At 43.1% G+C, this 26576-nt stretch overlaps 2 protein-coding genes across 4 annotated transcripts in view; one reads left to right on the top strand and one right to left on the bottom strand.

Moving 5' to 3' along the window:
- Window positions 1–20933, bottom strand: psme4a (proteasome activator subunit 4a). 3 transcript variants are annotated; one of them, XM_079279875.1, is made up of 48 exons: window positions 20354–20933; window positions 19118–19258; window positions 18787–18903; window positions 17471–17527; window positions 15999–16043; window positions 15054–15203; window positions 14534–14597; window positions 14371–14445; window positions 13877–13999; window positions 13684–13776; window positions 12743–13008; window positions 12424–12610; window positions 12242–12331; window positions 12083–12147; window positions 11614–11764; window positions 11418–11516; window positions 11261–11330; window positions 11080–11147; window positions 10764–10979; window positions 9869–10026; window positions 9678–9773; window positions 9225–9280; window positions 9059–9115; window positions 8909–8964; window positions 8407–8505; window positions 8167–8229; window positions 7990–8085; window positions 7663–7794; window positions 7336–7545; window positions 6553–6689; window positions 6253–6306; window positions 6040–6169; window positions 5839–5920; window positions 5588–5741; window positions 5400–5469; window positions 5180–5305; window positions 4923–5075; window positions 4680–4784; window positions 4489–4580; window positions 4274–4405; window positions 3958–4166; window positions 3686–3771; window positions 3460–3588; window positions 2759–2914; window positions 1612–1774; window positions 1397–1530; window positions 1150–1290; window positions 1–1041 (listed from the first exon to the last, which is right to left on the bottom strand). In XM_079279875.1, exons 1-47 carry the CDS (start codon window positions 20551–20553, stop codon window positions 1156–1158), a joined length of 5547 nt encoding a protein of 1848 aa, XP_079136001.1. In that variant the 5' UTR covers window positions 20554–20933; the 3' UTR covers window positions 1–1041; window positions 1150–1155. The 3 variants fall into 3 exon arrangements, with proteins under 3 accessions (XP_079136001.1, XP_079136002.1, XP_079136003.1); XM_079279876.1 differs by lacking the exon at window positions 17471–17527; XM_079279877.1 differs by lacking the exons at window positions 13684–13776; window positions 13877–13999.
- A 991-nt stretch (window positions 20934–21924) lies between these two features.
- Window positions 21925–26576, top strand: part of wdr27 (WD repeat domain 27) — a gene marked incomplete at both ends in the record, with an annotated part of 40792 nt that continues 36140 nt past the window's right edge. Inside the window, 10 exons of the mRNA XM_079279686.1 lie at window positions 21925–22062; window positions 22330–22471; window positions 23127–23251; window positions 23562–23675; window positions 23791–23842; window positions 23992–24062; window positions 24161–24275; window positions 24434–24536; window positions 26181–26272; window positions 26449–26513. Coding sequence (XP_079135812.1) covers window positions 21925–22062; window positions 22330–22471; window positions 23127–23251; window positions 23562–23675; window positions 23791–23842; window positions 23992–24062; window positions 24161–24275; window positions 24434–24536; window positions 26181–26272; window positions 26449–26513 — 1017 coding nt within the window. The remainder of the gene's footprint in view (window positions 22063–22329; window positions 22472–23126; window positions 23252–23561; window positions 23676–23790; window positions 23843–23991; window positions 24063–24160; window positions 24276–24433; window positions 24537–26180; window positions 26273–26448; window positions 26514–26576) is intronic.

The following is a 26576-nucleotide window of genomic DNA, read 5'->3' as shown; positions in this document are numbered from 1 at the left end:
TACAAACAATTTATTGACATCTCATTCAATAAGCAAACAGCACATCTAAAAAAAAAAAAAAAACCACTGCAGTTTTGGCACTACACTATACATAAGTGAGGTACTAAATGTGTCAATGCTTAGACTGATTTCAAGTCATCAGGGGACAGCAAACCAAAAACTCAGTGAGGGTTTTAGAAAAAGGTAAATGATACCAGGGATAAGAGGCAAGAGGTCACAAACATGGACAGGCGGTGTGGTTATTTTCGAGACACATGGTAATCAAACTGGTTTGCAGGTATTCACAGCAAATGCATCACAGCAGTGGGGAGCTTGCCCTCTTCCTTTCTTTGCAAGAGTAAATGACAACAGGCTCCGTCGCTAAACGCTCAGCCATCTACTTTATCTCACAAATACCTTCTATGAAAAAAATAAATAAATTAAAACTTAGCACTTCAAAAAAAAAGTCAAATAAATAAATATGTTTGTGCGTATTTGCTATACCATGATATATACATGCATGATGCATATCATCATATATAGATCAAACAGCTATACAAACATGGTGTGTTGCAGGTTCTAATCTGAAGAGACCGTGGTTAAATAGCCAGCTCTCTGTGGTTGTAACACGTCACTATTGGGAGATCGCAAAGAGTGTGTCCCACACTGGCCGTTGTGTCGGCTCAGAGTTGATACTTCGGATAGAATCCTGAGAAATGTCTGGGACACTGGCAGATGTCTTCAAGCATCCCGTAAAACGCACACACGCATACACCCGTGCACATGCACACAAAGAAACGAAAGAAGAAATAAAATCTGTACAGTAATGTTACAAACTGCAGGTTTCATTCATCCCTGCTATGATTGATCCTTAAATATTAAGTATAGTAGAAATGTAAATGAGCGAAATACATGAATACACAACTTTCCGATCCTTCTGTGAGCCACAACTTTGTGTGTGTGTGTCACTCTTCTTCCAGGGTGATGCTGCATCTCTCATCAAGAACGGTAGCGTCCTCCCAAATGCAGGGTGGCATCTGTGAAGTCTGGGGTTGTCCCAGACTGATCAAAAACAAACAGGACTGTAAAAAGGTGGCTCAAGGAGAATAAAATCACCCCTTCAGCAGCATTTGTTCAGTAATACGTATGTTTCAAGTGAACATGCTTTACCTGGTTTTAGGCATAGTAACAGGGGGAGACCAGCAGGTCGGTCAGGACCAGCAGCTGGTCGTCTGTAAAATGTTGCTTATGTTGTTGCCAGTTGTCGTGATGAGTCCGTCGGAAGTTTGACAGCGTTTTCTTCACAGTCATCTAGAGGGCCACAAACACAAATCCAGTAAATAAGTGACATTGCACAGGTTTGTTCTTTGACAACAAGAGGCTGAAAATGAAGTGTAGAGTAGGTGATCACACATACTTCTATGGGTTGTGTGTCATTCAGGTGAGCACTCAGGTCCATCAACAGCTGGGGCATCCAGGTGGGAACATCATATGGGCTGGAGAGAATACAAGCACTCAACCCGAGAACGCCCGCATGACGCCGCACCAGGTCTACGAAAACACAACAGGTCCATGAAGATGAGAACCTCATATTGAGTGTGCGTCATCACATATTCTAGACAAGTGACTCACCAGCAGACGGAATAGTGTCCACTGTAGAGCCGAGCTCCCGCTTCCTCTTCTTAGGCAGGCAAGTCTTGCAGAGAGCCTCAAAGTGTGTCTGCATGGGGGCGTCCATGGACAGGAAATTGCACTGAAGGAAGCCACTGAATGTAGTGGCGGCCATTTCTCTTACCTAGAAAACAAAAAAAAGGCAGAAAGAGGAGATGGGAAGCTGAAGTTCAAAAAGTCGTGTGCTTACATCGTCTATCAATTGGATCCGGGTTGTCCCCGAGTCATCCAAAGATGACGGGGCTTGGATCCTCCATGTGTGAATCATACGGTCACAGAGTCTGAAAGTCATCCTGTATTCTGGCCATCATGACCTAATCTAACTAGCGTAGCACCTCTGCCTGGTATATTTTACTGACAATCTCTTTTTGCACTGTATGAGTAACACATAGCAACAACGTCATGAGGCAGGGCTTTCCACTAGTGTGTACACCAGCCAGCTGGATGGAAATAGCAGCCAGCTGGGGACTGGGGGTGGATATACGTGTGTGGAGGGATGCTTCTTTATTGTGTACATTTAAATAGTCTTTTGCACATTTTAGGTGTCTTTTCTCATGAGGTAGACCTGGTGCTTTGTGTGACATAGGTTGATTGACTTCATGCATGAAATGTGTCTTGGCACCAGTGTGAGCTCATCAAACTGTGTGAACGTATGCATTTGTCTACTGAAGGTGATCCTGAAGAAATGAGAGCAACGAAACTGTCCGACAGCTCAGGCCTATAAAAACCAAGCTCAGTTTAAGAGGCCAAATAAAAATGGCTACTTCCATCCATCCCCCACTTCTCCTTTGTCTCCACACCATCCCTGTCATCCTCCTTCAATCTGAACATTATCTCCATAGCAACAGATTACTGCAGCCTGTGGTTTCCATGGCAACAGCTAGAGGACCAGTGGGAGGAGGGGGGCAGGAGGAGAGAGTGCTGAATCACTACAGTGAAGCTGAAAGACACGCTAGCATATACAAGCATGTATTGTATAATATCTACAATCAGTTTGTTCTCCTTCCGATCCTTTTGCAGTGACCGACTACATGTTGGAGCGTTACATGTTTAAAGATTTGAAACGTCAAAGAGTTGTGAATGAAAGGTTTGTTGTTGTTTTTTTCACCTCCAGCTGTTCATCCTCAAGCAGTCGTACCACCAGAGCCCGGACGTCATTCACTGCTTTCTGTTCACTCATGAAGGTGAAGAGGTTGTAAAAGACCATAATCTGGAGGTATGTGAGCACCGTGTAACGAGCGTGCCAGGAGCTGCTGCCCGCAATCTGCAACACACAACAATAAACCCAACAATCAACAACATACCCTGAGAATAACGGAGCATAACCTGGATGTAGTTTCTTTGGGCACCTTTTGCCCTTTTGAAAATGTATACAACATCAAATGGGTTCGAACAAGTCGATATGTGCATGCGTGTCACAGCTGGGATTAGTTTCTAATCATTAGTTAATCGCCTTTACATATTACGTCGTTGTTGCCAATTGCACATCAGAAAATTGTGAGAAAAATCCTCCAGAATACCGTCACAGTTACATTCTTTCAGGTTCTCTCATGTATTCTCCAGCAGGGAGCTGTACACTACTGTACTGACACAATACATTATGTAACAGATGTATTTAAGGAATGGATGTCAAACGGGGCTGAATCTAAAACCTCACTCGGCTTCCTTTGAGCCTTTCGTCATTTTGCTTATTAACCTCGTAGGTTATAAGATGTGAGGGTCTGTTAAAAATAAATAAAAAAAAAAGGCCCAGTCATGTGTGATGCAGGTAAAAAGTGGAAAAACAGCCACAGCTGCCTGATGACTCACCTCCTGCAGAGCACGGAGGACCATGGGGATTTGTTCTGTGTAAAGGAGTCCCTGAGACATCAGAGACAGACAGGTCTTTGCATCCCTCTTCAGTTCATCGTAACTGTCATCATTCTCAACCGGAGCAATCTGGAACAGAGGACAAAGACGGGCAGGGGGTCACTTTAAGTCCCGGTTACGGTGCATACACGAAGTCTCAAAAGTTAATCGTGACGAGTGTTTTTACCTTGAAGAGCAGGGGAAGCAACAGTAGATGTTCTGGGACAGCAGTGGAGAAGGAGCGACCAGCACTTGCAATAAGCCACTTCAGCACTGCAGACATTTGAAGACAGCGACCTTTATACTTAAAGAATGACCTTCTGCCTTGAATGCAGGAGTTTGTCAAAATAGATCAATGTTCTGCTTAAAAGTAACTCCAGACTGTTTCAAACCATCCTCCAATAAACCAGCATTTATCAGGACATCGTTGGTAGTAACAACGATGGACCCGGGACCCACCTGTTTTGAGGAGCTTGATGGCTTGCGTTCTCTCATCTTGCTCGCCCACCTCGTTCTCCTCGACCACGTGGTTCTGGATCTCCTCGTCAACCTCGGTGAGAGGCTTCAGCTGCAACAGAATTCGCTCCGTGAACGCCGAGATGCGGGGGGAGGTCGTTGGCCGAGTGTTCGGCAAGTTCACGTCGATCATGAAGATGTACGTGAGCACACTGGAAGGGTACCAAAGCAGAGAGGATAAGATGAGACACCAACAAATGAACAAAAGGTTAAACATGACAAATAGTACATGCACCGTTGTAAAAAAGGGACCTCTCACCTGCCGATGCGTTCCCGTACGTTCTTGTAGACCTGTGTGAGTTTGGGCTCCAGGTATTGCAGCAACCTGTTGAGGAGCTCTGGAACACGCCACTCCTGCTGAGCCAGGCCTCCCTGCAGCACATAGAGACGACTAGAAAGGAAAAAAAGAAGCACAATCACCACAGCTCTTCAATCACCTAAACATCTGCTTCAGGCGGCAATCTTTCTACTCACCAGGCATCGACAAAGGAGCCCCCCTCTCCGTTGACTGGAGACTCCATCAGCATCTCAAACAGCCAGTGGAGCTTGCGTGGATCTCTACTCTCCTACACGAGACCGAAACAACACAGTCGAGCATGAGTGGCACAAGTTTAACGAAAGGAAAGCCAAAAAGACATGACGGGAATAAACGACCGAAAGCTTACACAGGCCGTTGCAATGCAGGTGCCCCAGTCTGCATACGTTTCTATTGTGATGTTGGACAGGGCAGTACGGAGCAGTGGACACAACAACTCCCAAAGGCTCTCAACCTGGAAAGGAGCACAAGTGTACGTACTGGTTTGTTCTCATTTTAAGTAGCATTTCTATGGGATTTTGTACAAATCCTGATGCATTTTCCAATGTGGACCATCTAGCCACCTTACTAGAACAGAGATTCAAGTCCGTACCTTTGAGAAGCTCCAGTGCTTGCAGCCTCTGATCAGTCCAGAGATGATCTCTGCAACACAACGCTGCTTGCTCTCATGGGAGTCGGCCACTAGGCGCTCCATGTGTGGCCGCAGCAGGGGAAGAAAGACGTCGCTGAAGTTGCGGAACAATCCCTGGAGAGAGAGCGAGAGAGAGCAGGAGGAGGGAATCAATTAATTTCTTCATAGGCTAACTTTAGTTGCTTTCTGCAGTGAACACTATTCTCGGAGAATCCCACCTTGAACAGACAGAACCTGCGAGGGCTAAACTTGTCCTTGCCCTTACGGTCCTCCAGAGAGAGGAACTCGATGAACTGGTTGATGAACACTGGGTCTGAGAAGTGGTCAAAGATGATCTGTTCCCGCTGTTTGGACGGGCATGAAAATAAAATGTTGACATGACTTCACATTATTGGTTATATATTTTTCCGAGGGGGACGTGCATGATTGTGCACAAACCTCCGTCATTTCCTCTCTGGTCAGGTTCTGTTTGGGTTGCTCCTCCATTGGTGCATACATCATCAGTTTTCTTGAGGAACAACAATGAGGTGATGGTTAATAAAAACAAGGTTCAAGACTTTGTTTGACAGATGATAATACGAATATATATAGATTTCAAAAGAGAAAACAAGGCATGGAATGTGAACCTTGGCCAACAGTAGTATCCCCAGTGGGTCTTCTCCACAAACACACAGTCATCCCATTGCTGCTGTGTGCGCGGCAGACTGCTGCTGTCATACTGGAGCCACTTGTTGTCCAGACGGTCTCCTGCAACAAGGCCGCTTAGCTCCTTCCCTCCACCTGCCAAAGAGGAGTTTTAGAAACTAGAATTAGAAGCACAAACACGATAACGTCCGTACACAAGAAGACCAGACAAACAAAACCGTATGATGCTCACAAAGCTCAGAGGGGTTGACGGGGACTTTCTTATGCGGCCTCTTTATTTGTTTCATTATCCCTGCCACAGCTGATATCGCCACCTAGTGGAGAAAATAAGACATTTCAAACAAAACGCCATCAGCAAAGAGTGGAGTGCGTCCATATGCGGTAGAAACACGGCACTGCTGCTATAACGTCGTATAACCCGCCTATGCCACACCTTGCGGACGTAGAGAGAGTCATGGTTGAGGCTTTTGACGAAGAACGTCACAGCAGCTGGTGGGAGTTCTTGGTCATCTCTCAGCAGCAATGACAGGAAGCCAATTGCAATGTGTTCGAACTTCCAAGGCCTGGAATGTTAAACAAAGCAGGTGTTAAGACTAATGAATACATTAAAACGGGATTTGATGAAGTAAATATTCAATAAACCTACATGTTCCTGTTATTGAGGAAGTCCAGCAGATCACCAATGAGCTGTTTGTATTTCCTACGAAAATATAAAAAGCAGTACCGGTATTAATATTTGCAGCCGTTATGTTACTATACCGATGCAGAGTAAGAAGCTTACGTCAATTGCAAAGCAATCATCTTCACAGACGCATCAGTACTTTTATTATTCTGTGTGGCCAAAAGACTCAAAGCTAAGTCGTGTTATGTCAAAGTAGTTGCTCAAGTCAAGTCAGGGTCCTTGGAGCGGTAATGATCGTTTGTCTCGTTCCTGATGTGAACTTACTCAACAGACTCAGTGTTCTTGAGCTCCTGTCTCTTCAAACCGTCTGCTGCTTCTTCCTCTGAAGGAACTGGCTCCTTGGGAACAGGATTTCCAGTAATCATAAGTTGTTTGGCCACAGCACAGCACTCACTGGGGATCTAAAGGGATGAAAAAGATTTTAAAAAATATATAGTATCAGACAGACTTTGTCCAAACATGTGGAAGGGAATTAAACTTAAAGCAAGCTGAAATGGGGGGGGAGTGATCTGTTAAACTCGGCTGAGACGGACACGGTTCGGTAGAAAACTAATGAAATGTGCACGTCAAACGGTTGAATCATCTGTTGAATAACTCAGAGGGGGCTTTGACGTGAGATTTGCAAGCTTTGACGTGAGATAAAGTTCAGACTGTCCAGTCGTACAGATTAGAAGGCAGGGGGATGTCTCAATCTCTTGAGATATGCTTTGTATGAAACTGGTTTTGACTAGTTTTGTTTAGAGAAGAAGACACGATAGCTCTTTATGACCTCGTTTTCTTTGCAGCTTTGCTCCAACTAGGCTGGTGGAGACGGGAATTAATAAACAGACTCCCCACATCAGAGGCTGTACAGAGCACAGCTTCCTGGTGCCAGAACTTAAATAAATACATTCATTTCGGACATCAGACTGACCAGGGAGCGCACCTTCATTCATCAAGTTTTTAAGGACCAGTTTTTATGAGCACCGGAGCAAGTGTGAGGTTTGAGAGGCCATGGCAGTTAAAAACACTATGATCCAGAGAAAGTGATCTCAGCGTTGTTCTTACAGAGAAGTCGACACCGATGGTCTCGTACTGGCGATGGATTTTGTCTGCAAGGTCATCGAAGTGCCGCACAATGGAGGGCTTCTCTAGAGACATGGCCGAGCTGAGGCCAGAGCGTACGATGGCGGGCCATGTGACAGCAATGCAGTCCCAGTCGTGCAAATTGGCCAGGCACACTCCACTGTGAGTCCCCAGGAGACAGTACAAGGCACCCTGGAGACGTACAGAGAACGTTCATGAAAATAAATGTGAAACTTAAAGTAAAGTGAAACTTTGTGCGTTTCTATGTTGTAGGGCACGACACAGAGATGCCGGAGAGGACCGACGTACTTTGAACTGCTGCTGTGTGACACTGCTGTTGTCCGGGTTGAGAAATTCCAGGACATGGGGGATCAGATCTCTGCAGCAGAAATTGTAGGTTCCCAGTGCAGTGTACAACACACTTTGGGCTCTGCTGCGCACCTGGAAGGTCATGAGAAGACTAGGTTACAACTTTATTTTCTTCAGGTGTATTAAGAACACTCGTCAAATGTCTTTTTGATTCATGCTGTGTAATGGCTATTCTGTAATAAAAAACGGAACAACAACAACCTGGAAGCTAATAAATGCCTAAATATGATGTCGATGACGCTTTGTGGAGAGTCCTGTGGCACTCACTTGACTGTAGGTGCTTGTGGAAAGCCTCAGAAGATCCTTCATGAGCTCCTGGTGAATGCTCCTGTACTGGCATCCTTCCACTGTCAGCTTACGCATCTGATAAAACAAGTTCCAAAGTTCAAATGCTAAAAAAATACAATGATACCCAACAAGGTCATTTCTCTATTAAGGACTTACCTCATGCTGGAGCATGACTCTGTCTATCAGCAGGGCTCTGATGTGCTGCTTTCTGCCGTGAAGCTGCAAATACAACAGCATCACACACTTTCAATTGCCATTCAGTCTTAAAAATGGGTTGTAATATCAGTAACACTAACGTCAGCTTTGAGGAGAGACTGCATGGCTTTTAACCCCTTTGTAGGATGAACAGTGGTACAAAAGGTAACAAAAGCACAATAACATGTTTCTATTCCTCACTCTGTTCTCCATTGATTTCTTCACAAGGTTGAAGCTCTTCCAGCGGGAGTCAAACTCAGACTTGTTCGAACCTTTGAAGTGCATCAGGTCGCTGATAATCTGAAAAGGTATCGCAGACAAAAATATTGATTAGTGTTGGGGCGATAGGATCAATACATTAGCTACTGGCAAAAGCCTGTGTAGAGACCTTGTGCGGCTCGAGATGTGAAACATGATTCAGAAGGGATGACCTACGCCTACACAACGTCCCACGCAGCATGTGAGAACTTACACGCACTGCTCCACAAACTATATCATGGGAGTGCATGTTTCATTTGAAGGACTTGTGATACAGTGGTATGCTGCAGTTTTTGTAGACGTGAGCAAATTATAATCAGGAAATGCTGGTTGGAGTGCAACAGGGCTAATTAGCTCTACAGCCTGAACCCCGTTACTTTATTGGCATATTATTCAACGCAAACAAATAAGAGTATGCAGGCTATAATGTTACTGCCCAGCCCACCTTGATGATGGAGAAAAGAGACTTGGTGTCATCTTCAGAATGCTCCAGGATGTAATCTGTGAGGAGAGGTGGCAGGAAGGTGACCTTCAGTATATTGTGAGCTCGTCTGTTAAGATGAATGTGACCACAAGACGTAGAGAGAATACTTACGCAGCAGCTGTCTCATCACTCCACAGACAGCATCTCTGTAGTTCTCCCTGGACTCATCTGCAGGTAGAGATAATATTATATACATATATATATATATGTTATAGTTTACATGCATTGTGAGCAAAACTGTTATCATCCAACAGTTCTTAAAAAGTGACTTGCGTACCATACTTTGCTCCGGTGTAGAGATTGGTCTCCTCTAGATTCACCATACTGTTGACCCTGGGTGGAAAAGACGGTTTGAAGCAAAGTTAGCAACTTAAAAATGTTTTTAAATTGAAATGTTCTTCAAAACATCTGTCCAATAGTAAGTCCATCATACAGTCCTTAGCAACAGTAATACAACTTAAAAATTCTAAATATACAAGTAACTCATACAAATCCAGAAGGCCTTCGATCCACGTATTTTAATGGGATGTGAGCAAACACATAAGTGCTTCTACTGAATAGACTTTCTTATGGAATATGAAATCAACAAACTCCTTGGTCACTCCCTTCAGAAGAACTGTTTTTCGAAAGGACACGTAAACTAAACTTAAATTAAACTTGTTAAACAACAGTTTCTTTCTCTGTCTTGAGCAAGAAAAGCAGAGTTTAGTAAGTAAGTGGAACCGCTCACAGTTCAGCGATGGGCTCTCCTTTCAGCGGAGGCATCAGACTCCCAGCTCCTAGGAGGCAGTGTTGAATAATGGTCAGGCTCTGGAGGACGTCATCTCTGAAAAAAACTCCAAAATCAACACACATCTAGTGACTTCAGTAGAAATAAGAATGTCCTTTCTGTAGAGAGCACGGGTAAACACTCCTCCATACCTGCTCATGTCCTTCTGTCCCTGTGCAAATCTCTGAAGGCGCTGAAGTTCAGGCTGGAGTATCAGGTCCAGCAGATAGAAAGCAAAGGAGGTCTCTTCAACACTGGGCACATGCCATCGGATATCCAAATTCCACAGGTCCCCAGGACGACCCCAGTCCTGCATGGGATAAAGACGATGAGCAATGCGTATACGTTTCATACATGGACTAGTTGGGTAAAAGGTCAAGCTACACGAGTACCACATGCTGAACCGCCCCTCCGTAAAGGTGAACCTCAAATGTTTCCATTTTGTAGCTGATAATTGTTGGTGGAAGTGATGTGCGGAGGGATACTAATGTGCAAAGGAATTAGATGTAATAGCAGCGGTATGTGGTTATTACATCAAGCCTATGACCCAATCAGATTACTTGATTTGAGCGACCCATTTTATGAACACATATATGGCATTAATTAAAGACCACTTAAAAGACGGGCACAACGCAGACCACATTGCCCCAGGCATTCGCTACTGCTGCCAACGGTGTTGACCACAAGTGACACATCTTATCTCTTGTTGTGCAGAAGACAGTAATGCAGCAAAGTGATTGACTGTGTATGCCTCGACCAAGGAAGCGACTTAATGGGATCAAAGAACGAGCTGACTGACTGTCGAAAGCGGGGATTGGACAATTAATCAAACCAGGTCACAATGAGCGCAACAGAGATATGTCAGAGAGACAAATGGCTGCAACTGCAAGTGTTTGATTGCTTCTGAAACCTCACACCAGAAAACCGCTCACTGGTTTAGGGGATAATAAGAGCAGTATGTGCCGTTACCAACACTAGGGTTAAACCATCAAGTTTAACAGTGATTTGGTTGAGCTTCTGAAATGTACAACCAAACAATATTAGTACCTTGATGGGTAAGTAGTCACTGATTGGTTGGTTGAAGCCTCCCGGCATGCTGCAGTACTCTGTGGGGTAGAGGAGGGCTGAGGAGCGAAGGACGTGGTGCAGCAGGTTGCAAGCTAGAGTGTAGCCCTGCTTGCATTTGAGGTGGAGCGTCAACTGCAAAATCTGAACCAGTTCAGAGCGATAAGGTAGGACCGTGTCACCGTCCACCCGGGTCACCTGAGGTGCAAAGAGGAAATAGTGGATTACAGATAGGAGGTATTGATAAATACAGGAGCTCAGGGGTCAAGTTAGTAAATCCATGAGTGGTCTAAATCACCTCCGACAGCAGCTGGAGATTCCACAACAACTCCTTGTCGAGCTCCTCCTCATTCAACACTTCCTCATCTGTTGAAAAATAAGTGTGTGTCAGGCCAATGACAAAAGACTCATGGAAGAAAAACATGCCTTTGACAACCTCCTCTTATGGAAATGCGTATTCCCGTGTGGTGAACACTTACTGGCAGCGATTTGGTTTATGATGTTGCAGCAGTGTGGCACAAACACCTTGAGCGACTCTGCAGGGTGACACTGAAAGCAGACGCACAACGAGGATTAAGATTGTAAAGGAAAAAAAGCGACAAGAAGTTAATGAGGAAGACGTCGGAGTGCGCTCACCTTGGAAGCAGCTCTGCACATGTCGGCCACCATTCTCCCGGCTACGCGTGTCTCAAAGATGTTGGTGGTTGCAAAGATGTACACCTTTTCCAGAGCCACCTGTTAAAACGATGCGATTCATGTGTTAAACATTTCATATAAATGAGAGAATAAAAAAAGAAAAAAAGAAAAGGGGAATGAGACAAAAGCCTTTAACCTTAAAGATGTCCAGGGAGCACTGTGTGAGGATGGTGCTGAAGGTGGAAGACAGGCCGAGCTCCACCAGACTCTCCAAATGAGTCATTTTCTCCGTTTCCGTTTCCTCCCGAGTTTGTTCCAGAGTGCTGCTGTCTATCAGGGCAAAGCATCTGTGCAGAAAACAACAACAAATAGTTCAAAGGGTCAGATATGGTTTCACTCAAATACTGTTTGTTATGATGCTTCAGCTACTTAAACATGTCTCAACAATGCTGTGAAATCAATGTGTAAAATATTGGTGTATATTCGTTTAACCTGAGCACACCAATACACAAGTTTGTCACATGCAGTGAACAGGAATTCTTGTTTTAGCAAATACTTTTGTGACCCGTATTTTAACGTAGATGGTTGACCAAAAAATGATATCCTATCACAACCGCTGCTGAAGAACGACTTTGTCTTTTAAAGTTCATCAAAACGCCACCTACCTGTCCATGAACAGAAGCACAAAGTCTTCAAACTCAGCTGAAGCCGAGCACAGCTCTCTTTCCACCTGAAAGTCACAGAAACATATGTGAAAAAGCTGTACGCATTTACCACCTTGCATTCATTGATTGACAAGGCGACGAAGAATAATAGTGAGTCACCTCCGTCAAGTCAGTTCTTTCATGTAGGGCGGACGAACAGTCCACCAAAGGCACAAGAGTCACAAATGTAGCAATAAATTGGAACGTGATCTGTGGGGAGAGGAAGGTTTGCTTTTTAAATGTACAAGTTTACCAATAAAGGCTGCTGTACGAAGATAGACAGGAATAACACTGGCGCGCACCATGCACTTGCTGAAGTCATTGGGGTCAACACCCGGCAAAGCCCTCATGAGAAGGGGCAGCATGTGAGTGGGCCCCTCGGGAAAGCGCTGCCCACCTGACACGAGGCTCCGTGCCACACCAATCATGCAGCTCAGAGTGGCCGTCAGCTGGTGGGGCTCCGTTAGAGTCTCCAGAGCAGGGTATGTTCTGTGGTCGAGGAGGAGAACAACTAGCAATTTGTGCAAAAATATCATAATGTGGCCTTAGCTAGCAACATTGCTCAAGAGTCTTAAGAAGCCGAACTTGGATCAAAGATTTATCCCTGAGATTCTCACTTACCGCTCCAGCACGGGGGGAATGACCAGCTCTGGCCTCATTAGCGCTAGGTTTTGCAGGGCCTGGGCTGCATCGAGACTGCCCGTCTTGCTGAACATGGCCAGCAGCACCGGCTGCATCATACTTTCCACAAAGCCCGTGATATCCTCCTCTGTGAGCTTGTGACTGTCTGGTGTTGGCGTTAGCCACGTGGGCTTTTTGTAGCGCTCTCGGTGCAGCCGCCGCACCACGCTGGCTGGGAGACGCTGGAGCAGCTTCATGAGCTTCATCTGGACACGAGGACAGAAAGACAGACGCATGACAAAGGGGTGACACACAGGCGATCAGTGTGCATCCACGTAGTCTGGACAAATGGCATAGGGTGTATGGAGCATCTGGATTTGTCTTGTATGCATCTACAAATTATGGGATCACTTTAGTCAAATCACTCGAGTTTAATGAAGGAAAGTTCATCAGGCAAAGAACGAATCTTGTTTTGTCACACAGTGACTTAAGAGTTATGATTTCCACTTTTCCTTTAGTGACTGGCTGAGGCTCTGAGAAGACATGAACAATATGTTATGAACAGACTTTAGTGGTACTTTACTCTTAGTCGATTGCAAAACACTGTTTACATGTAATTAAACCACAGCTAAGTGGCTGACCCGCTCACTTGTTCCCGAGCAACATCCTAGAACACACACACAAACGCATCCAAAAATAAAAGGTTTGTGCACGAGGACACGCTGCTGCTTCAAATAGAGTGGAGCGGGATCCTCACTCAGAAGGGCATTTGGCCCCGCTCCCAGTGGCCTTTAATAGCATTGCAGCCATATTACTCACGTGTCCTCTTGTTATTTCTGACATTGATACAGAGATTCAGGAAGCTTCCCAGAAACACTATGACGAGTGACTGTGCACGGTCATTGAGCTGTCACGGTATGAGCTCTCAACGTGGAACTCACCAACCAGCGGCCATGGTTTGATGGGTGGAAGAAGGACGTTATGCTGTTGAAAAGGCCACTGAGCTGTGCTTGAGCTTGTTTGCTGGGTCCTCCCTGAAATTGACACATTAAGGGTCAATGTGACAATAATCTTTGCGCCGACTGCGATTGCGAGTATTCACCAAACGCATCACTTTATCAACAATGAACTGACCAGAAGGGATGACACCCAAAGCACCACATGGCTTATGTCATAGGCATTGGTGACATATCGAGTTACCATCATCTGACTGGTCCCCACAGGGAGATTCAAACTCCTCAAAATCCTGGTGAAAATCTGAAATGTGAAAAACAAAAGTCAAATATTCCCTGTCTGACTATTTCTGATGTGGACTTATGTGTCGTAAAAGTCCATAACATTTAATTGGGCTTAACAGGTCAGGCGTTTATGTTTATCAGTATCTCAAGCGTGTTGTCAAAAGGCATGGATCAACAGTCAGTGAGATGAAGCGGAGGCATGATGCAAGTCACTTCCCATCTGTGACCAAGAGATTGAGCAACAAGGAAACGCGATAGCAGGAATGCTATGAAATACACACCATGAGTCAAATCATAAAGGTCAGGCCGCACATGAGAGCATGTGGCACAATACTCAAAACAAAAACAACTAAACTGCGTAGTGGGTGGTGGGAAAAAACAACAACAAACCTTAGGGATGTAAGGGTCCCAATCAATGTAGCCAATGTTGTCATTGGCCAAGCGGGCAAAGAGATTAACCAGATGCTGCAACGATGAAGGAAAACACGTCACACTGGGCAGACAGAAACACGGACGACTGTACACTCGGGCATCTTTTAAACTAATGACTCACCATTTCCCAGCTTGGAAGATTTTGCACAGACAACCATAAGGTGATCAACTCATCAAACCACAATCTGTCAGACAAAGAAACGGTTACGAAAGTACATACATGTGAAATTTAACATAAAAAGAGATGTTTGAGAATAATGCAGTTTGGTCTCATTTACACTCCATTAGTTTAATAGGTAGACCCGTGAAAACAAGTTGGGGTAGCACTGTATTTATTCTGTAGTTGTGTACAAACAGGAATCTCAACATGGCCAAAGAAGATGTTTTTATCATCTCTACGCCCCTCACATATTCAGAGGCACTTTCTTCATAATGCCAGCTGGCAGTCGTCCCGCCTGACTCAGGACCCTCTGCCTTTATATACGGCCGACACAAAGTTGCACGTCATTCATTCATTCTCGCTTCAGAAGCCAAGCTATTCTTTACAGGCTCTCGCGGCTAACTAGCTGAACTGTCTTCAGACTGGAGCGATCCTGGAACTCAACCAGACATACATACATGGGAGACAGTGAGTTCCTTACTTGAACCCCTTGTTGTGCAGCTCAGGAGGCAGAGTCGTGGGTAGAAAGAGCTCAAAGTAGCTGATTGCTCTTTGCATGGTGACATCGAAGGGACAGAGGAGCGGTCTCCATTCATCCAGCATCTCCTGAGTAGCAGACTCTGGGAAGTATCTGCACGAACAGAGAAAGCATTATACAATTAGTTCTTTTGTAAAAATCGAGCACGCAGGAGTTTCCATTCATCAAGACCATCCGGATGAACCAGCAGCTACAGACATTTACATTTTGGAGCGCAACAAACATGAGATCGCAAGTCATATACCGAGTACATATTTTAGCGGTTAGGATAAATCCTGTGCTTCCACTGGGGACAGTAGTCCCACGAGGGGATTTTCATGGCTCCTAATGCACTTGTGTAAACTCTGCAGTTTATTTCAGGTCACGCAATCACACATCCATTAAAAGCCTTGACAAAAAGAAAGTGTAACTTCCAACAAAGGCTACACAGCTGATCCACAGAGTCTCAGCAGCTGACCACGCATCACTCTCCCTTCTCACAGAGAGGAAACTCTCACACAAGACAGAATTAGATGAGGTAATAGGATTATCTGCCTAAGTGGAAACTGAGGGACGAGTCCAAGGGCTCAGAAAGCGGCATGCGCACAACGAGGGTGAAACCAACCAGGGACTCTTCATCCACTACAGCGTCACAGATATCACCAACTTTAAGGGGGTTACTCTCCAATCAGCTCATCCTTACATTTTCAACATGTCACTTTTCAATTATTACATTTCTTGTCACCTTACTAAGATCAATATTGATAAAAACAATGAATTCTCAGACTGATAAACCTCTAATTTAAAAAAAAAAAGGCAATTCCCAGAAACTTATTTATACCCTCCAGGAGCCTAAATTGAAAAAGAGCTGGTCATAAGCACATACATGAACGATTGAGATGTACTTACGGTCTGCAGCTTTTCACAAGTGTTTTCAGCACATTTTCCACTGAGCTGCAAAAAAAACATAAAAGGAAAAAGAGAGCTGTCATGGCATTTTAAAAACAACCACTGATGTTGAACACTCTTCACACCAATGCAACTTGACTTTGACTGCATGCAGACAGAAACGTCTTCAGACGCCTGAATGGTGGAGGGTGAACGAGAGAATCTTAGGATCCTGTGTGTACTGAGGAAGTTATAATTAAAATGTCATGAACGGATTATAATCAATTCACTGAAAATAAACACACTCGCTTTCGTCAATAGTGGTCGACCTTCCTTGCTGGCCTCATGCCAATATACAGATTCATACATACTTCCACTACCTGTTCATTCAGAACACTTTGAATTTAACTTTGCTTTAACACTTTGTTGATAGATGCGGTTTTGGGATTTATGAATATAAATAACATGTCTTACATATCACAAACTCCTGACATGATTCCCTTCACATATAGACTGCAAACGCAGGACTGTGGTCACATAGTGTTGAAAGCTCAAGACCGATATAACCACAGCTTTTGAGCTCCCCTTCCACAATCCCACCGGTCTGCTCGCATGCAAGCTCAAGCCATGCCTTGTTGTAAAAGCCCTGCCAGTCCCACTCAACAACCGGTCGCCCGTCTCCAAATCATTCATGTCTTTTTGATGCCGGAAAACACTCAACATTTAATACTGCCGATTTATGAGCGACACTCAACTTCAACTACCCTAAATGCATGGGTGTACCAGTGTTTAGCACTGTAAGCCCACAACACACAGAGCAGGGTCAAACTCATGCACTGTGACTCTGAACAACAAGAACTAGTCAAAGCGAGTGTCCCATTACGCAGACAGAAGTAAGCCCACACCGCACCTTTTTGACCTTTGCGTCGGAGTCGAAGTGAACCCTCACATTCACTCCGACGCATTCCAGGAGAGGAAACGGGACGAGAGCACGCGCTCCTCCATGACTCCTGAAAACACGGTGTAGTCGTGCAGGTATGGCTAAGCAGGGATACGCAACAGCGGAAACTCCTCTGAACACGGGCCGAATGATAGAATATTGTTATAAGATCATTAACACCAAAACTAAAGCCGTTGCTTCGCCTATGTAATAATTAATGTTGTATAGAGATTCTAAATTATTATTTCCTAATATGGTCAATGTGTTCTTGTTACTATATTGCTGCCACATAGTGAAGAAAAAAATAAACTACACACTATCATTCTCTCATGGTTTGTATGGGGGATACCAGAAGAGTAAAAAAAATCTGTTAGCTGCAGTGCGACAGTCTCCAATATGAGTGAAATGTTAACATTGCTCAAGTCGTGATTTGTCATCCGTCACAATGTGGGGTGTCCAGTTTTTGTTTTCACATGCAATGTACAAAGAAACAAAAAAACAAGTGCCTCAAAGGATGAATTCAAGGTAAAACACAAAGAAGTATTGTCCTTACCACCTCTGAACCAATTTTATCATTATGAGTTTAGAGGATGAACGAGGCCGTGGAGAACTGAATGTGAAAGGAGACAAAGGCATAAAGAACACATTCAGCACGCGGGAAGTGCCAATCACTCAAAAACGATTAACATACTGTGCTTCACCTTATACAATTACTTAGTACCATGTTCCGTATGCATTAGTGTAGTTTGGAAAGAGGTGAGCTGGCAATCCGCCAAAGTGGCTTGTAACATGTGAGTGACGCGCTTGCATGGCGTTGATGTGATAAATGTACAATGTTCCCATAGCACCATAAAAGAGCACCTCGCACTGCTTGCTTGTTTCAGAGGGATTGTCTCAGGATGTTGGATCGGGAAAAGTGACATTTAAGCGTCTCCAAAACTGCGCTACGTGTAAAAAGTACAGTTATTAAAAAGGGATGGGGCGCACAACAACTAGTCCAATTACGCAAACACGATTATGTTCAAACTACAGAAACCCATAACCTAAAAGTAATCAAACTATGGAACTCTCTCTTAATATACAACTATATCTATGATGACTAAAATACTCTGCGTACGGTACATTTCATGAAAAAGTTAAGTCGTCAAAGCAGAAAGCGACCAAGTTAACAATGTATAACCTTCATTTTTAACAATGATTAGACTGGTAAAATATTCTAGTAGCCTTTTCACTAATTAGTTCAAGTCATTGGTGGAGGATTAATTACATAAAAACATTTGGTTAACTTGGAACAGGACTTTGTCATTTGAATGAAAAGGCAGCTAACCCAAGTTAAACTAAATGGGTGTTTGTGTTATATTTGGAAAAAGTTAATGTATTGGTTAATAGTGTAGACGAGGTTCAGCTACAATCCTGAATAGAATTGTACCCACTACAATATTTCATTTTTAGTGATTTCAGTCTTACTCGTATCAACATAAGCTTTTCCAGTAACAGGAATTCAGTCACTTGATATGTTCCTTCTTCTGTATAGGAAAGTACAGACATGCCTAAATGATTGTTCAGTTTTCTGCAGTATTTTTCTTCAATAATTACTTAACTATCGTCAAAATTTGAGAAATTTTATTTGCAAAGGAGGGGGGGGGGAGAGAAAGAAAAAAAACACACTCCAGAGTTTCTGCTGGAGCTTGATGGCAACTGAGGGTGTAATTGAAGAAAATGAAAAAACACCAAATGTGTACACTTTAAAATGTAGTGAATGTGCCCTTCTCTTTGGATATATATCCATAGCACTGCCTAAAGTGTATGATTAGGCATGCTTTTAAAAAAAATAACTCAGAATATCAACTGTAAAGGACAGAGGCATACTTGGGAAACCAGTTGAGGCCCAGATGCTCTGTCTTGGAGAACAGAATCCTGTCATGGAGCTCATACAGTGGTCTCCACTGCAATTCAAGGTCCTCCGTCGACAGTAGTTCCCTTTTCCTGTTGGATGAATCAGACATGATGGATGAGAATAAACACACAGATCCGAGCTCATCGTGTAACCTTACACAGCAATGTTTATTATGAGGAGGCAGCACTTTCTAGCATCTAACTTAGCTCTTTGAGAAAAACAGAAACACGTAAGTTTACCTCTTACTGTGACATTTTTGATAACTGCATGTTTGACATGCGTACAAGTTGCTGAAGTTCTTACTTGAGGAGGTTGATGAGGAGCCGTGCGAGGCACAGCATCATGCTGATCTCCAGCTCGGGGATCGACACTAGCTCGTAGAGCAGCTTGATGAACAGCACGTGGTCTTCTTTGCTGAACTTTCGTCCATACAGTCTCATGTACCTAAATAAGATGTACAGATTTAGAGATAACTGCTCCAGTTTCAGCATGAACAATAAAAAACAAATGTTATTTTAAGACATACAAGAAATAACATAAACTCAAATTTTAAAAGCAAACATGTATTTTATTAGTGACACAACCAAAGCTGAAAAAAACCCTTTGTTGAGACCTTTGAAATTAACCTCTTTGTTTATTTTAAACACCAGTGAACAGAATCTGGGTCAACCCCACAGTAAACCTTCCATCTGTCTGAGCCGGAAGTGACTCAAGAACAGCGCAATGAGCCAGCATTGGGAACTGAAACGGATTAAGGACAGCCCAGCAACAAAGCACAACCAAAATTAAACGGCACTTTAAGTAACCTACAGTCACATTGACTGTATTATTTCTGGCACAATGTGACTCATTACGAAAACAGTGTCACTGAAAGATGAATACAAAAAGGGAGTAACATATCAAATACTATGATTTACTGTCTTTCGTCAAGTTAGAATAAACAGGGATGACTTGTCTCATCTAGCAGATAACGGTAATGATTGAGATGATCTCTGCAAATCAACATCTGGTTGTAAACAAGAACTCATTGAGGCAACAACACAGGAAACCTCATAAGGAAGTCCATCACATTGAAATGTGTTATTTCTATTTTTATCAGGTGAGTTGTCTGCTGACTCAAAAATAAATGCTCAAAGCCACACAAGCACAACAACAGTGATGACAAAGGCCTGCTATTGAGCTGTCAGGTTATGTATCTGACGCACTATTGCCATCACTAAATCAGACACACTGGGCAGTTTGTAGTGTCGTGGCATAACGTCAGCTGACACTTAATAACGTCACCTTCATGAAAACATACCACGCTGTAAAGCAATAGACGTCCTGAGGTCGACATTGAGTATGTAACGTTACAGTTGCCACAAGAACAAATAGTAAACGTGTAATGTTGCCCCACAGACAATTACACAGAGACATGTTGCACAACACGTTATATTACGCAAAAAGTTTGGTTACTTTAAAAGTCTCGTGATTGAAAACATTATAAAGTGAGCAACAGCTGTTGATACCAAAGATTATCTGACGTTTACTGTTACTTACGTGGAAAGTTTCCTCGTCCAGAACAGCACACCGGGCCATATCTCTCTGAGCTGCACAGCTCGGCACAAGTTTCCTTTTATTTTACTCAGAATGTCATTGGATTCTTCATCGAGCCTCTCCGCATACGGCAGAAGTTTGTTGTATACGATGTCTTTTTGAGGAACGAACCCCAATGTGTCAGACTGCGCCTTCTTCATCATACTAATTCTAACTGGCTAGCTTCACTATGCTAGCAGATGCTACCCTGTTAAACTTGGTTCTGGTTCTCAGAGCACGTTGTTATGCTACTTGGCTAATATATCGCCTACAAATCCCCCGGCTCGTCCCCTTTTCTGATGAATCGGTAAAAGTCGTTGTGGCCCACACAGTGACTAACAAGTTATGAGATTCACAAGTTGATCACACGCTAGCTAGTCATCTAGCTCAAGTTAAGTTAGCTTCCTTTAACAGAAAACATTACCAATGCCATCTTTAACAAATATTAAGACTAACAAATAAACACAACTTTGTCCAGATAGCGCGCTGGCTCTCGCGTCCTCCTGTTCGGGTAACGTAATCCTAAAAATGTGACAACAAGCTAACGGTGTGGCTAAAGGTAGCTCTCTACTACAAAAGCACAGTCATAGCCCAAAGGAGTGTCAACCTCGCCTGATTCATCCAACTACGGCAGAGCAGAAGACACCCAGCTACAAGCTAGACAACGCACCCGTCATATCCGCTAGCCACCGGGAGGACTACACTTCCCAGCATGCTCCTCTCCATTCATGCTTTTTATAACTACTTATCCTTTAGCCACTCAAACAGGATGAGTTAAGATCCACTAAAGACCTCGTGTCCTCTGATGTTTATTCTACTGCAGTAACGTCATCCGTTGCATTTTACTGGAGATTAATTATTCATGAATGCTATTATAACTTTTACAATTGCCAAATTAATCACAAAACACATATAAAACAATATTTAAAAAAAAATATATATATATATATTAAAAAATATATAGCTTTATACATACATATATATATAACTATATATATACAGTATATAAATAAAGCTGAGTGAGTAAGTGAGCTGTGATCGCCGTTGTGTGGTTAAACGCAGGTACAACAGACGAGAAACCATGAATATAATATAACAGAAGTCCCACTCTGACTCTACTCCGAGTCGACTTCAAAGTAGAGGCACACCCAAAAATGTTTAGTGTTCAGATATTCTAACATACTGGAAGCGTTGACAATGCCTATCGTATATAATAAACAAGAGTCAGTGTATATTAACCATGATGAGGTTACTTTTGTTTTGTTGTGTGTGAAACGTCACTCTGCTATAGACCATCTTTTGTAACGAAAATTAGCGTCGTGTCCTAGCAACCTGCAACACGTATACTGAAGCGTCTGCGTCGTTAGCCCAACATCACTTCACTTTAATGGAACTGTTTATGAAACCAAAAGTCCCTGAAGTAACGTTACCGCTTGTGGTTTAAAGATGAATTCTTGGCAACGTTTAAACGGGAACTAATCAGCGTTATATTCGGAACACACACTACACTGTGTGTGGCAAAGACAGGAGCAAAGATGGTGATTGAAAAGCTCAGTTTAACTTGTGATCGGCTTCTGTCTCACCGACAGCTCGCATGTTGTCACTCTTACTGTGGAGTACCACTGCATGGCAAGGACATGCTGATCTACAGCAATATGGACACAGAGCAGAAGGTTTGTTCACAAAGTTTGGTTAATTGTTGCACAAAACGACTGCTAATTGTTCGGCTATAACGTTCCCCTCTGTAACAACATTTCAGGATTTAAACTGGAATACAACATGGCGAGACAAATAACATGTCACACCATTTGTATTGTTTTGTTTTTTAAGATGGAGAAAGATAAGGTTTATCTCTTAATGCAGGAGCCGCAGAAATAATGTGTCCAAATGTATTGTGTGTTTTACAAACACTAGAGTCTAACTTGAATGTTTGTCCACAGCCCCTGCTGCTAACTGGCCACCATGGAGAGATCAGTGCCATGACTTTTGGAAAACGAAGCAGACCTGTTCTCCTCTGCTCCGCCTCTGCTGACTACATCATTGTCTGGGACATTGAATTGTGCCAGAAGAGAACACATGCGGGTGAGAACGTGTGTGTGTGTGTGTGTGTGTGTGTGTGTGTGTGTGTGTGTGTGTGTGTGCGCGCGCAATGCTTTGCATTATACAGTATTGTATCTTTGAGTGATGGTCCCATTTAATGCAGAAAGCTGATGTTACAGACATGAATAGATGACAGTGATGAGATGAACGTGAATGTGAAGTAATCCAGATTATTTGCTGTTAAACAGGGTTACATGATTAAGTTTACTATTCCGATGTCAGTTCAAATAAAAAAGAACCCTGAGTTCCCTCCACCTTTGCTCACCCATCTTCCTGTTCACCTGTAACCTGAACACACCTGACTCACATCACGTACCAGCGTTACCTCATAGACTAGTAGGTGCACACTACCATCTAGTGGTCAAAATGCTGTAGCCCATAAATATACACAACTATATCTAGAACATATACATATACACGCTAAATGGCTCCTACAACCTGTTTAGTTATGGAGCATCCCTGTCGCACATATATGCTTACACACACACATATATTCTGTACTGTACGTACGATCTTTTTCCTGACTGAAAATCTCAACAAACCTGCCTTTTGTTGAAATATTACTAGATATGTCACTCACTGTGGTTGTGAACTTTGTTTGCTTTGAATACAAACTGACTAATTCATCTGTTTGCAGGTAGAGTTGCGGCTGGAACAGTGATCGGGACTTTACTGGGTGAAGTGGTCCATCTCTCCTTCTGTTTCTCTGATGAACGAGTGGCGGTGTGCTCGGGAGCAACTGTATATGTTCTCAGCTCAAAGGTACAAGATGATGCACGTTTTCTCAGTTTTCCCTGATAAATACTTACTGAATACATTTCAGTTCATTGGTTGGCACTATATGTTGACTCAGTATGTACAATATATCAAGAGATGTGCTCAGACGTTTCTTGGAAATCAGTCAGTCAGCATGAAAAAAGCATAAAAAAGACCCAAATGACCGATTAGTCGACTAAGAGGGGGCGGCCCTACACATCTCTACTATAACATGTTGTTTCTGCGTGATGGTTTAGTAGCCATTGTAGGTCATCACTTTGTCTTATCCAGGATTTGTTGTTGTTTTCCACATCAGAGACATGAAGTGATCTCCACTTTGACCTGCCACCGCGGACCTCTAACATCAGCAGAGTTCTGTCCCTGGAATAAAGACATTCTTGTCACCACATCAGAGGACCGAACCTTTAAAGTACTGACTTAAGATTTGCGTAAAAAATGGTCACATTTTTGATTTATACCAAATATTACACACACTGTAATTGAGTTTTAATAACTAGAAAGTACTTTTCCATGTCTCTTTTCAGGTGTGGGATTTAAAAACTGAAGCTGTTTGCTACCAATCTTTTGTGCTTTCAGGTATGATATTACTACTATTTCAAGCACTTTAAACTGTGCTAGTAAAATAAAAATTTGAAATGGCATGTTGTGTAATGTGTCTGCTGTAAAGGAGTCAGGGCTTGCAAAATGATTGAAACATACCTATAGCCAATTCTTCCCTTCTTTAGCCTCTCCACTGCTCAGTGTGTTCCTCTCAGAGCAGAACAGGCACATTATCACTGGCTCCACTGATGGACAGGTTAGTGACTGATGCACACAGCCCTTAACAGCTCATAATCACTGTCAGGGGATTCAAATCCACACGCTGTGTAACACTCCTGTCTCTGTTTGGTTTAGCTGTGGTGCTTTTCGCTCCCTGATGACCACAAGTGTCACCTGGTGACCAAAATGGACCTTCAGAAGATGGAAAAGAGACATCAAACGCACCAAGTGACTGTGAGCGAGCAATCAGGTGATGTTACTAATCTATCGAACAGAGAATGTCGAGTACCTCCTGACTTTGATCAAACGCTTTTGCATAAATCCTACCTCTTTTCAGCTACGTGACTGAAAGAGAAAATCAATTGGAACGAGTTACTTATACACTGCTATTTTGATATTTTCTTGCAGGGTTCGCAGAACAATCAGCTGTAGATAATGTGGAGACTTCAAAACCAGTCCTCAGAATGGCTTTATGTAACTCATTCACTGACACCAGTAGTGAGCATACAAAGTAAGTGCACGATCTCCATACCATCGACAAACAGTGTGAGAAGTTTATAGGTACGAGATTTCTGGGTCATGGTTAGCCCAGAAGACTCCTGACTCAGCGCTACTTGTGATTGGAGGAGAATGTTATCCATAGTGTCCAGTAGAGGGCTCCATCTGTCCTTATAGACCTACGGTTACAATATCGTTACCTTCATTCCAGGATGGTTGGATGCATCGATAGTTTCCGAGTGTCAGCATCGAGACCAGTCTCACTCGCAAGTGCTCAAAATGATGAATGGACTTTATTATTTGAAACTGTTTTACTTCATTTGTGACAAGGAATCTTAATGTTGAAATAAGACGTGATACTGTCAACACTGCTGCCATTCTCAAGGGCTCAATTTGTTCGTATTTCCACGAGGTAGAAATTGTACGGGATCCAGGAAAATATCACGAAAGCAATGCAAACACAGTTAGCTGCAGATTTCTGCCAGTAACACTGCGTAGCTGTCACATTGTCAGAGAAATCCTTTGGGGGAAAAAAAAGCCTGAACTGAACGGCACATCTTATTAATGGGCTGCTTGCTGCACGTGTCCATGCAGTCACAGAAAACGTCAAAGGAAACTTCTCACAACACAGGGAACTTTTGCAGGCTCGTGGCAGAATCCTGTTTCATGCTGTTCAAACATTTGATGTTATGACAGGAAGCAGGCTCTTAAAAAGCACTGACACAACTCTCTGTTTATTATTTTGCGGACCACTGGAATGAAATGGACGTTGATTCCTTGTTTCCAAAGGAAAGCATATGATCTCAGAGCAACATCTACATCATCTACACGCTTTACGATTTAGCGTAAACTCGAGTTCATCAGCTGCTTGAAGTCTGTCTGCAACCCTGTTTTACTGGCTTCCATTTGATGGGATTCAACAAAACCATTTTGCTCAGGCGTATTGTGTGATAAATATGCAGCTGGAGGAGTAACTTACTGTGTTTACTGTTGAAATGTAGTATAACAGTATCAGTGCAATTATTTCTTTGTATAATCATATATGTATAATTGTATAATGAATTTATCATTCAAACACTTACAGCACATTAATCCAAAATACTAACGGGTCCAGTGCTAAAGTTACGTTGTTAAAGCAACTATGTGTACAATTTAGAATTTGATCTTTGGCGCCCCCAGTGGTAAATCCATTGTGCCTAACGCAATGAACGCTGCTGGACATACACTCAATATTTATGGTGCAATTATCACATAAACATCCTCATACAATGGCTGTAATTGTCGCCATCCTGTACAGAAGCACAGGCTCAGCATGAATATAATGATGCATGAAAAATACACAATTTTGCGGACACGGTTATAGGCTCAGCATGTAGCTCAGGAAGTGGATGAAAAGGATCCTTCAAGCTAAGTTTCCACTCCTTTCTACTTGATGTGGCAGCAGTTTCCACCGTGCTGGGTGTACATAGTTTAGAGACGACATGAAGTGAAAGGAAACTTAAATATAAACCTCAAGTCCTGCTACTCCATCCCATCAGTGTGTTTTTCTTGAGTATATGGTTACATTGTCTTTCCCCAAATGATCTGAACAAGAAATGCTTATAAGGGGAATACTGTAACAGTGTTTTCCCATACTCTTCTGTGTGGGCTCCTGCAGGGACAGCAGTTGGTTGTGTATTGGAAGCTCTGATGGCCTGTATGTGGTTGATCTGGCTACCTCAGAACTCCTAACAGCACTGAACTTCAAAGGTAGGCTGGTAGTGGTGTAACGTCTCCTATTGCTACTGTACCACTGTGATATCGTTCAGCCTTTATGCACAACCAGTGCACCGTTACTCTACTTTAGCAGAAGAAGAACTGATTGATTTTATAATGTAAAGGTAATTTACAGACACTAAACTCATGACTGATGCTCGTTGTTCTAGACTACCCCAACTTAAGCATCACAATGGCTGGGTCGTGGTCCATCTCTCCAGGCGGGGATAACTCTGTGAGTAATGCCAATAATATCTTGATAAACCATTGAGACATTTTGCTGAATTGTCCTTTCAAC

Source organism: Melanostigma gelatinosum (genome assembly GCF_949748355.1).
Source record: "Melanostigma gelatinosum genome assembly, chromosome: 12".
NCBI classification, from domain to species: domain Eukaryota; kingdom Metazoa; phylum Chordata; class Actinopteri; order Perciformes; family Zoarcidae; genus Melanostigma; species Melanostigma gelatinosum.
This window is presented reverse-complemented; position numbering and strand designations above follow the sequence as displayed.